Source organism: Leptosomus discolor, chromosome 1 (genome assembly GCF_034619465.1).
Source record: "Leptosomus discolor isolate bLepDis1 chromosome 1, bLepDis1.hap2, whole genome shotgun sequence".
Lineage (NCBI taxonomy): Eukaryota > Metazoa > Chordata > Aves > Leptosomiformes > Leptosomidae > Leptosomus > Leptosomus discolor.
The window spans coordinates 149,200,980-149,213,356 of NC_141391.1; the positions used below are offsets into that span (position 1 = coordinate 149,200,980).

The window sequence follows — 12,377 nt, forward strand, 5'->3', positions numbered from 1 at the left end:
AGGGGCTGTGGGCCATGGACCAAGATCATGTTCCCTTTTAATTAATTCCTCTGAAAACAGCAGGTGAGCCTAATATTTTTAGCATAAAAGATGGAAATTTCAGTCCATTTGTCACAGAAAATCCTTCAACAGCCTGGACACCCATTGCCTCATGCAGCAGTTCCCCTGGCACCTGTCAGGCTTTCTCCACTGCAGAAGAACATGTGCAAAGTGCCAAGTTCATCATTAAGGCTTTTGCTTTTAGCTTGTTCAATGCAAAACCAACTAAACAAACAAATCCTCCTAGGATCAGGCTTCTGTAGCCAACCAAAATCTCAAAATCATGGGCATCATATCTACTGTCCATCATATTTGAGAACCCATGGTAGTCCAGTGAAGTTCCCACTGACGGGAAAAGCAGAAATGTAACCCCTGTGTTTAAAAACAGAAAAAAGGAAGATCTGGAGAATTACAGGCCAGTCAGTGTCACCTCTGTGCCTGGCAAGATCATGGAGCAGATCCTCCTGGAAACTATGCTAAGGCACATGGAAAATAAGGAGGTGATCGGTGACAGCCAATACGGCTTCACCAAGGGCAAATCATGCCTGACAAATTTGGTGGCCTTCTGCAATGGGTTACAGCATTGCTGGGTAAGGGAAGAGCAACTGATGTCATCTGCCTGGACTTGTGCAAGGCGTTCGACATTGTCCTGCGTGACATCCTTGTCTCTAAACCGGAGAGATGTAGATTTGATAGATGGACCACTCGGTGGATGAGGAGTTGGCTGGATGGTTGTACTCAAAGAGTTGTGGTCAACGGCTCGATGTCCGAGTGGACATCAGTGACAAGTGGCGTTCCTCAGGAGTCAATACTTGGACCAGTGCTGTCTAACATCTTTGTCAGCAACATGGACAGTGAGATCGAGTGCACCCTCAGCAAATTTGCTGACAACACCAAGCTGTGTGGTGTGGCCGACGTGCTGGAGGGAAGGGAGGCCATCCAGAGGGACCTTGACAGGCTGGAGAGATGGGCCCGTGCGACCCTCATGAAGTTCAACAAGGCCAAGTGCAAGGTCCTGAACATGGGCTGGGGCAATCCCAAGCACAGAGACAGGCTAGACAATGAGTGAATTGAGAGCAGCCCTGCGGAGAAGGACTTGGGGGTGCTGGTGGATGAAAAACTCAGCGTGAGCCAGCAACGTGTGCTCACAGCCCAGAAAGCCAATCGCATCCTGGGCTGCATCAAGAGAAGCGTGGCCAGCAGGTTGAGAGAGGGGATTCTTCCCCTCTGCTCTGCTCTGATGAGACCCCACGTGCAGTGCTGTGTTCAGCTTTGAGGCCCTTACCACAAAACAGACATGGACCTGCTTGAGTGTGTCCAGAGGAGAGCCCCAAAGATGATCAGGGGGCAGGAGCACCTCCCCTGTGAAGACAGGCTGTGAAAGTTGGGGTTGTTCAGCCTGGAGAAGAGAAGGCTCTGGGGACATCTTACAGCAGCCTTCCAGTATTCAAGGGGGCCTGCAGGGAAGGTGGGGAGGGACTCTTGATCAGGGAGTGTGGTGGCAGGACAAGGGGTAATGGTTTCAAACTGAAAGAGGGGAGATTGAGATTAGATATTAGGAAGAAAGTCTTTCTTGTGAGGGTGGTGAGACACTGGCACAGGTTGCCCAGAGAGGCTGTGGCTGCCCCCTCCCTGGCAGTGCTCAAGGCCAGGCTGGATGGGGCTTTGAGCAACCTGGTCTGGTGGAAGGTGTCCCTGGGTTTGGAACTGGGTGATCTTTAAGGTCCCCTCCAGCCCAAACAATTCTGCGATTCATTTTGTAATCCTGGGGGAGGGGGGGGGGGGGGGGACGGCCCTGGCGGGCGTGGGCCGAGGCGGGGCGGCCCCGCCCCTTAAAAGCGCCTTCGGGCCGCGGCTGGCACGGACAGACAGAGGGGACCCGGCGGGCACCATGGCGAGCCCTTGCGTGGAGCTCAGCAACAAGATGAAGATGCCTGTCCTGGGGCTGGGCACTTGGCAGGTACCGGGGCGGGCTGGGGGGACGCTGAACCCGCCACCAAGCCCGGGCCTCCCGCGGTGCGGCGCAGGCTGCCGCCGCCGCCGCGTCCCTGCGGAGCGGCCGCGGGGCGGGGGCGCGGGGGGGCGGTCTCGCCGCCCGCTTGTACGGCCCGACACCGCGGCGGCTTGTGTAACCGGGGGGGGGGGCGGGAAAGGGGTCGAAGGGGGCTCGTGGAGCAAAAAGCAAAGAAAAACAAAGGCAAAAAAAAAATATAAAATAGGGGCTGGGGAAGGTGGAGGGAGTTAAAAGAAAGAGAAGGGGAAGCACAAGAACTCGGTTTAAAGGCAAGTGACAAAAACTCCAGCAGCAGGTGGAAAGGGGAGAGCGGAGCTATGGCAGTAGCGAGCGTTGGCAGGAAGCTGTGGAAGAGCTCGTGGTTTGATTGTGTTTGCTCTCAGGCTCCTCCAGGAAAGGTGGAAGAAGTGGTGAAGGTTGCTATTGATGCAGGCTACCGCCACTTTGACTGTGCCTATCTCTATGAGAATGAAAATGAAATAGGGAATGCAGTCCAGCAGAAGATCAAGGAGGGGGCTCTGAAACGGGAAGACCTCTTCATTGTCACTAAGGTACAAGGATTCAGGATTATTGGGGCATTTAGCTTTTGTTGGAGAGAAACCCTTGTTCTGTCTATAAAGTAACATAAGGACCTATTCCCTTCTCCAATGTTCATTTCTTGTTGTGTGCTATAAATGCCATCCTTTATTTGCAATTTGGACTGAGCTTTATCAAGAACCATTGACAGCTTAGGAAAGATAGCATGGCTGTTGCTTATCTAATTATTTCTTTGCATCTATTAAGTCACTTAATTATACTGAAGGTTCGTTTGCATGCACCCTAGAAAGATCAGTAAAAAAAAGGACAACACTGATGTCTGAATTCAGGGGTGCTGTGCTTCTTACTTGTGTACAAGACATTTGAAAATGGTGTCATGTGCAAAACGTGAGCCTGAAAGGGAATGGAAATTAAAGCATGGGACTTCAATCTGAAGTATTTTACATATATTTACTCCATTCCTTTATCTCATCCGCTTGTCTTACCAATGCTCTTTACCAAAAAGTAAGAACACTTCAACTAAAAAACTTAGGACTTGGAATTTTCACGAACAAAACCAGAAAACATTGAGTATAACTAAGCTTTTCTGCATACTCTTTGATTTGTTAAAGAATGGGTTTAAATTTGGATAATACTTGCAAGTTCTTCTATTTAAGTGACGTTAATTTTCATTTCAAAAATTAAGTAAAATTGACAACAGTTCTCACTGTGGCCAGTTAAGGGACAGAAGGAGGATAGCTACGAGCTGCTCAAGAATCAAAATATAGGCTGAAAAAAAGATAAATTCTACCACTAACAGCTCTGCTGTGTCAGATACACCTGGCAGAGTGTTACATTTATTTCTGAGAATCTCTTTTCATAAGTAGGAATACTGACTGCCCACCTTCACGACTGACTCCATTATTTGTGGTAGTTTGTCCTACCTTACTATTAAAATATTGGCATCCTTGTCTTCAGCGTGCATTGAGTAGGTGGGAAGGGAATTGTCCTCCCAGACCACCAAGGGAGAAGCTTCTGTCCCCTGGTCTGGACTGTGGAAGCTGTAGAATCACGGTCGGGCTTGGTTTCTTCCTGTAGTTGTGGAACACGTTTCATGAGAGGTCGTTGGTCAAGGTAGCATGCAAGAAGAGCCTCGCTGCACTGAAACTGGACTATCTTGACCTCTACCTGATACATAGCCCTATGGGATTCAAGGTACTCCTGCTCTACATCCCTCTTCTTGCCTGGCTGAAAACATGGTGCATTCTGTCATCTGTGCTGTCACCTTCTTCATTATGCACCTGGGGTATGCTATGGTTCATTTGGCTGCTCCCTGAACCTGGTGGTAGCCAGCACTGAATCACTAACTAGGTAGTGGTATGTTTTAGCACGTGGGTCTGGCTTTCCACGCCTGTTAGAGCAAGATAGTCGTAGGTATGAACATTGCTAATGAGCCCCCTGAGTCTTCACGGAAACTAACTAACACAGGATGGTGCCGTTTGGGATCGTGGCCTTCTGCTAGTCCAGAAGTGTGAACACTTGGGTTTTGGAGACATTGGCTTGATCTGGTGTAACCAACAGTGAAAAATGAAGCACAGCACAGAAAGAATGTGCTTCTTTTTTTCCCAGTCTACACCTGTGTAAAATAAAAAGGTAGGGTGGTGTCTGTTCCTTTCTGTCTAGATACGCCCAAGTTACATAATTACTACTAATCCCCACTCTTTGTACACAGGGATTGATTTGTAGAAATATGGCCCTCGTCCAAACCAGAATACTGAAGAACATGTATAAGTTTTAGTTATGCAATGTGTTTAAATAACCTGCTAACTTCCTGCATATAAATCCAGTCAGAAGTGCTAGTAAACAGTAAGAAATACATACGGGGGGTGGGGTGGGGGGTGGGGGGGTTAAGAGTTGTATTATCTGCCTTGAAATAACAGGCTGGTGAAGAACTGCAACCTGTGGATGACAAGGGCATGAGTATTCCCAGTGATACAGATTTTCTGGACACATGGGAGGTAAGTTAATGTTTTCTCTTCAGAGCATGCGTCAGCATGAAAGATGGAGCAGAGGTCTGCATGCACAATGAAATTAAGGCATAGGTTTTGTACAGAGGATGGTCACACAAAATTGTATTTCATGCCCAGAACGAGCAGAACTGCTGCTATCTCTTGTTTTGGGGAACAAGAGGCATGTCTTTACTAAGACTAAAAAGGAAGAAGCTATTGGCACTGTAGGTGCTGTCACTAAAATAACATTTGAATACCCACAATGGTGGAACAGAAGCATAGCTTAATCTCTGTGTGACTGTTTTTTTACTGGGCGTTTCATAAATAGGGAATTCTCACGCTTTTCAGTGTTGAGAGTCAGCATCTCGGGCTGTCCTTCAGGCTTCCTTTCCTCATGGACTGAGGATTCAATGTCTGCTCCTGGTACCTGCAGCTCTGGGAATTAATAGTTTTCTTTACAATAGCAGATTACAATTGCAGGAAAGTATTTTGAGGTAACTGAGTTTAAGCTAACATCCTCCCTGCTGTGTTCTGCCTACTCAGAGGTAGTGTGCAGGCAGGGGAAGAGGTGGAAGGGTCTCCCCTGCTTTTTTGGCTCTTGCAAAATGAACCCCAAAGAAGCCAAAGCAAAAGAATTACAATTCCCACTATAAAAGGGAAGGCCAAGCCATTCTTCTTATATTACTTACCAATCTGCAATGGGACAGAAAGCATACAGATCATACAAGCTGCAAAGATTTTTTTTTTGGTTATTGTTCAAGATACTGTTAATTTAGTGTGAGTTGTTTGTTGGTTTGTCACTAGATTTAGGGAAACAAAATAGTGTAGTTGATAGTAATACCACCTCATAAGCACACATTGGTTGTCCTTACTCATTAGGCCATGGAGGATCTGGTGGACTGTGGTCTGGTAAAAGCCATTGGTATCTCCAACTTTAACCATGAGCAGATTGAAAGAATCTTGAATAAGCCAGGACTGAAATACAAGCCGGTAAATAACCAGGTGAGATTTTTATTTCCATTGATGTCAACTAACCTTGGAATATTCCTAAATATATTCATGCTGTTTCAGCTATAAAACTGGCTACTGCCATGACCTTTAAATAGTTTTGGTGCCACGGAAAGATCTTGCAAAGCACTAGGTATCTCTGGTTGTCTGAAAGACCCTTCAAGTCAGTGCTGTCTGTGATATGGAAGTCTTCAGTACTGTATCAGCCTGTTTTTTAGCTGACCAGGATCTCAACAGAAAAAAATTTGTAGACTTGTGTGTATATAATGCAGTGAAGATTGGAGAGCAATATCATACAAACCAGTATGGATTATGCATATCACAGTAATATGAAACAGATGAGAATATTTCATTTTTAGACATTGGAAAACAGTGAAAATACCTGTTACCTTATATAGGACCTTGCAGCTTTCTGCTACACATCCTTTTTCATGCTGCCAAATACCACTTGGATATCACAGCCCAAGTTACGACAGGCCCATTTCCGCAAGCTCTGGAATAAACAGCCAAATCCCCACTGCAAGCTACTGCAAAGGTGTGGGCATGCACAGGAATGCTCTAACTCATTCACTAGACTTGTTTATTTTATGCTGAAAAATAAATCATTTCGCTGAACTTCTTTATAAAAAGGAGGGTTGAAGTGTACAATTATATAACAAATTCTCCCCACGTACCTCATAAATGAAATCACGGGACAGCAGGGGCACGGGACCTTCTGACTTTCTGCCGTATGCGACTTCTTTGCACTCGCCTGAGGGTGCTGAATGCCCATCTCTGCCAGCTTGGGAATATCCAGGGAGATCCTCACACTGGGTCCTGTGCAGGCAAAGTGCTGCCTGTGCTTGGCTCCTGGGCTTAGGGCTAGTGTGTGCACTGGCCAGGCTTAGCACAAGGGGGACATAGGACTTGGAAAGATTTTATTGAGGGCTATAAAGTTCTGGTGGGGATGGACCCAACCACCCCAATGTTACAAGCTACTTCAACAGTTTAAAGAACTTCAGGCTTTGACTGTAGTTTGCTTCTCTGTGGGTGTGCCTCTGCCACATGCCGTTGTTACAGTAGTTGCCTAACCTAGCTCAGGTCTAAATAAACTACTGTACACGACTTCCTGTCACCATGCCTGGTAGCAAAGCTCTATAGCATTTAGAAACAGCTGAGTATGTGTGTGGTGCCGCGTTATACAGCGTAGACATAGCCCTGTGGTCATACTATGGCTTGTGGCAAGTTGAGCAGCATCCCTATGAAGGCTCCTGTTGTTCACAGTTAAAGGATGTCTTGCCTGAATGGCTGGTCACAATATGATCTGAACTAACCTAGGGAAGCTCATCACCCCAGGCTTCTTCAGGAATCAGGGAGACTCCTTGAGGAGAGGAGAGGTTGTGTGTCTTGGGGCAGAAACTAAGCTTCAGGTGTTCTGAGCTGTCCCTTTGAAGATGCAATCCTGCTCTGCAGTAGTCCAGGAAGACCAATTTCACCAATTCCTGAGGCAGATAGCACTTTCACTCTTCTCGTCTGTTTCTCGTGATATCTGTGTAGTATGTAGCATGAGGAAACCCTGTTCTCTGTGCTAGTCCTCTAGATATTGCTGTGACATTAACAACGTTTTTATAACGTAGATTTTAATCATGATATCAAGAGTCTTTTTTTCACATTTTATGTGTCCCAAGAGTAATTAAAATGTTACGCTCTGGAGCCTGGTGCAGTCTGCGTCTGTATCAACCACCATGTTTCTGTGCTTGCAGATTGAATGTCATCCATACTTAACCCAGGAAAAGTTGATCAAGTACTGTAAATCCAAAGGGATTGCTGTGACTGCGTACAGCCCCCTTGGCGCTCCTAACCGTCCATGGTAAGAAAGCATTGCAGCCTTTCTGTACACAAAACAATGCATTTGCAACTTGAATCTTTGAAGCAGATGATGTAAATAATGCAGGTACAATGAGAAAAGTGCTGTTGCTTTGTTGCAGATTGTCATACAAAATGTCAGGCTTCCTGCAGGGAAACTAATATTTTTCTACCATTGATATTCTGGCTTTTGTTTTTAATAGGGCCAAGCCAGGGGAACCTGTGCTGCTGGATGATCCCAAGATTAAAGAGATTGCCGTTAGACATCATAAAACTCCTGCCCAGGTAAGTGGGGTTGTCAGGACGACCTGTTCCTCCTCCTCAGACACTTACAGGCTGATGGCCAGTCTTAGTATCCTGCCTTCTCTAGGGATACAGTATAATGGTGCTGAACTGCACTTGACTCTTTGCATTGCACCAGTTCTTAACCAGCATTCATATGAATTACCAGGTATTTTCTAAGAGGTCTTGAGTGCTGAGTTTTGAGGGGGGCTCATCAGCAGTGCTTACCCCAGGTATTCCCCTTCCTAGGAAGATTTCCTCTGCTCCCAGAGAGAAGTGGTTGCTCTCAGAGAACTCCTTTCCTCTGAGGTTTACTTACAAATCATCAAGCCAACTTGCATTTCCTGTCTCCAGCTAAGTGAGCTAAGTTATTCTTCAGATGAGTCCTGTAATTTGCAGACTTACTTGATTGCTCCCTGTTCACTCACATGTACGAAGAGAATGATGGAATTTTTTTCTCTATTGGATGCTTCTCACACAGATGAGTTCTGGCCCAGGGTGTGCAGAAACTGCACTTCAAACAAACCCACATGTTCACAAGCAATCAGCCACAGTCATTTTAACACCGGCAGAGCAGGACAAAAAATTGTACGCAACAGGCCTCTTTTGAGGTGGGGCAGGCTTTTAAAATCTATATATAAATTTTTTTTTTCCTTTTAAGGACTTCAAAAAGCTTAACCTAGGTGAGGTAGTTACCTGTGAGCCCAAAATAATCTGCAGTATCACTACATTCATTTGGTCTGAGCACCCATGTAACACAAGCCAGAAACAGCATAATTTTTCTCCCCTCCTCCTACCCTAAATGGAAACAAAACAAATCCTGGGGAAGCCAGGATGTAGAAACAATACAAACAGGAACAATTATAGTTTGTCAGTAGACTGCAAGCAAATGCTGGCACATCAAGCTCTTATATGCAAACTGGTAGAGTCTTCCAAAGAGTGAACATGGTTATAGAAAAAGAAATTGGTTTGTACATGGAAAAAAAAAAAGTGAGAGAACACAAAATGCTTTTGAACAGATTTCTTGGTACTCCTGTGTTCATGCTCCTCTTTGTCTTTCCTAGATTCTGATCCGGTTTCTTATCCAGAGAGACGTGATTGTCATTCCCAAGTCTGACAAACCACAGCGTGTTGAGGAAAACATCAAGGTGAAGTTTTGTATCCTTTTACACAGGATAGGCACCCACACTTGTATCTCCTCCATATTTCCAAGCAGTACCTAAGAGGCATTGGAAGGGGAGTGCAGAAATGTAAAGGTAGGGGCCTAGCACTACCCAGCCGTCTGCACCTGTTCTCTGGGGAAAAGCATTTTGTTTCTGTCAGGAGAGAAATGGGTTACACCGGGGTGGTCTGAGCTCTGCTGCTCTGGAAAGGGAATCCCAGTTTTGGACTTCACACTCTGGGAAGTGCTTAGAGAGCCCCTCTTTAGGGTGTAAAGGAAGAAACTGTAAATACCAGACCCAGTACAGTTTATGTCTTGCTTTGAGGCTGTGGTTTCCCTTGGCAGGGAGATTCAGCTGGATGTTTGCTGATAAGGCCTGGCATCTAGATGATATCTCAGTGTTACTTTCAATTCATGCTGCTACATTTTGGACTTACTTCTTCTATGAACACCAACAAGAATTCTTAGATGATTGACTAACTGTGAGACAACTATTTGCAGCTGGTACCCAGTAGTCCTCTGTTGTAGCAGAAATATTTACCTCTAGTTCCAGTATTTGTGACACATGGAGTAGTCCTTCCTTAGCACCTTAAGTTTTATGTCAGTGCATTACAACAAACTCAGTGGTGTTTGCATTGAATGATGCAGAACTATAAGACATTGCTATGAACAGCACCTCAGAAAGAAAAGGACTATCTTGATTACTTCAAGGGTATTTGGCTGTGAAATAAGAGGATTTCTTAACTATGCTTAGTGTGGATGCAGTATGTTCCTACCTCAAGTTATAAATGCATGAGCACCCTTAGAGCTAACTACTCATGAAACTAAGTAAAAAGGGCTTTCTTTTGTTTTTTTGGTTTTTTTTTCCCCCCTGCTAGGTGTTTGACTTTGAGCTGTCTAAAAAGGAGATGGACGTCATCCTCAGCTTTAACAGGAACTGGAGGGCAGTTACAGTGCTCCAGTATGTTCCTTGCTATCCTTACTATCCACTAGGCCTATCTCTTTCTGTATTTTCATCCCCCATATCTTGAAAACCTGTATGACCAAAACCAGGGAGAGCACATATCTTAGTCCCTGGACCACAGGGAACAAGACATGTCTTGGAACTGATGTCAGGAGGGAGATTCATTCAGGGCATTCCCTTCAGCATCTTGGTGATGCATGCGCTTGCTCACAAGCCTGTGTTCAAATTAATGACAGCAGCAAAACTGGAGTACATTGGCAGTGGGGGAGGGAGACTGCAGTAGAGAAATGCTGCTGATTCTACAATACTTAAATAACCAGTTCTTTCTCTTCTCAGAGCTGTCAATCACAAGGACTACCCATTCAAAGCAGAATATTAATACCAGGAGTTTCTGCAAGACCTCCATGTAACCCCTTCCACATTAGAAGATGTACTCCGTAGCTTGGTCTTGGTTTCTTCTTCTGTACTTGACAATCATTACGAGTAGTTACTTGCCCTCCTTTTTTAGGAGATGACCACTAGCTGGTATAAGAATGCATTAATAGGGATGCATCTTTTGTAAAGCTGGTTAGCAGAAATCTGGTTTTGGTTCATAGCAAAAAGACAGCGTTTCTTCATTTCCTTTTTTCCTTTGCTTTCTTAATGGAAGGTATTTTTAACAAAAAACTCTTGATAATTACATAATTTTTATGTTATTTCCAGTGTGGTCAGTCTTACTGGCTCATGGGTTGCTGTCAAGGAACGTTCTCTTTAATTACTTTGCTTTTTACATAGTTGTGAATTTTATAGTGTGAATCTCTAACACTTCAAAATTTTATATCAATAAAGTTTGAATAACAACAAAACAATCAGTTTTTTCATTCATGCCTGAAATCTGTTGTTTTTTGGTTTTTTTTTTTAACTGTAATACAGATAGAAATGAGCTTCTATAGTTCCTGTGCAAGGATAATATAGATAGACTACTTTGTAGTTTACACATCCAACAGGATTGTGCTCTAGCTAGACAGAACCTAAAGAACAAAGTTGTACTAATTATCTCACATAGCCCTCCCTCTGAACACCTAGAAAGTAACTCTTGTGTGATTAGTGGTAAAAAGTTGAAGATGGCAAGAATCATATGCAGGGATAACACATCAAAATACACCCAGCTGAACATAAGGGCTACTACACAGAGTGACCTGCTCTGGAAGTGTCAAACACAAGATTAGATTTTTTGCCACTGTGCTGGCAGCATTCAGAACAATATATCCAGACAAGGATTGGCTTTATCTAAAGAAAACATAGAAAAACTTTTCTTTCAAAACACCAAAGCAAACCCTGAGGTAGACTCACAATCGCTTTATTTTCAGGTAGATAATGCTAAGCCAAAGCAAAGGCAGTCTTGAAAAAGCTGTTTTGTGGCAGTCTGCATACTGACAAGAGAAAATCTGGCTAGGATGCCAAGTGAGCTGCAGGAAAGCGTGATCAGAAACTAAGGTGACAATTTGGTATCGTCTGAAAAATCGTCACCTTGTAATGGCATCAAAACGCAAAAAAAACCTTGTAGTGCTGCCAAGTGAGCCACTGGGATTTGTCTGGCAGATTCTGCTAGGAGGCGGTGCCAGCTGGTGGGAACAAACTGTGACGGCACCACTTTACAGTATTTCCTAACAGTAAAACTGATAGTACCCAGCATGCTGCCATGCTCTCAGAAAAGTCAGTAACCAGGAGCAAAAGAAACTTAGCTACATCAACAAGGAAAAAAGTCACTTCAGCAAAGCTTGCAGAGAAATGTAGCAACGTACTTGACTGGTCAGCAGGAGGCAGGAGAACAGGCACACTTTAAAGCATACAAGTGTTTTTCAGGTGAAAATTAGGCAGCAACCCATCATTTCTCCTCCAGTAGTTCAGAGAGCTGTGCTTGCTGCAGCCTTCCCAGTGCTTCCCATGGAGCTGGCAGCAGTCTGGGGGGCCTGTTTTGGATGACCACGACCTGGTTAGAGCAAAAATTAAGGCGGTTGGAGCACGAAGGGAGAGCTAGCAGCTCCCCAGGCTTGGTCCCTGTGATCATCCAAGGCTGGAAGCACATGCCACCAAGACAGATGGAGAAACACGATGGCTCTCGCACAGAAAACATTTTTCAAAGCAGGGAAGCAGGCGGCTGTACCATTGGGTCAGAACCTACTTTGCTGAGCACACTGGCACCGTGATAGACAGGACAGTCAAGATTCTCCCATCCTCCCCTCAAGAATATGTAGGTTAAAGCTACTGATTTTATGACTTGGCAGTCTGCTGTAGGATAGTACATCAGGAGAGATATCCTTCAAGCTTCTTTGCAGTGATACCTTATCTTACACAGCCCTAGCACAATTCCCAGCTCATTCCTACTCATTAACAAACAGGGGGTGCTGATGGAAATATTCCATTTATTGTGGATGCAGTTTCAGAATACATTGTTTGAACAAATCATTTTTATTGCAGCTATCGGATGTATTTGAAAGACTCAGAGGAGTGTTTACAAAACCCCCAAACAAAAAACATGACAACTCACAGACAATG

General features: G+C 44.7%; 1 protein-coding gene across 1 annotated transcript; it reads left to right on the plus strand.

Moving 5' to 3' along the window:
• Positions 1-1,930: 1,930 nt before the first annotated feature.
• Positions 1,931-10,218, plus strand: LOC104354725 (aldo-keto reductase family 1 member B10). Its single transcript, XM_086467052.1, has 10 exons — positions 1,931-1,999; positions 2,437-2,604; positions 3,668-3,784; positions 4,510-4,587; positions 5,458-5,580; positions 7,329-7,435; positions 7,635-7,716; positions 8,778-8,861; positions 9,754-9,836; positions 10,176-10,218. Exons 1-10 carry the CDS (start codon positions 1,931-1,933, stop codon positions 10,216-10,218), a joined length of 954 nt encoding a protein of 317 aa, XP_086323178.1.
• The last annotated feature ends 2,159 nt before the right edge of the window (positions 10,219-12,377 follow it).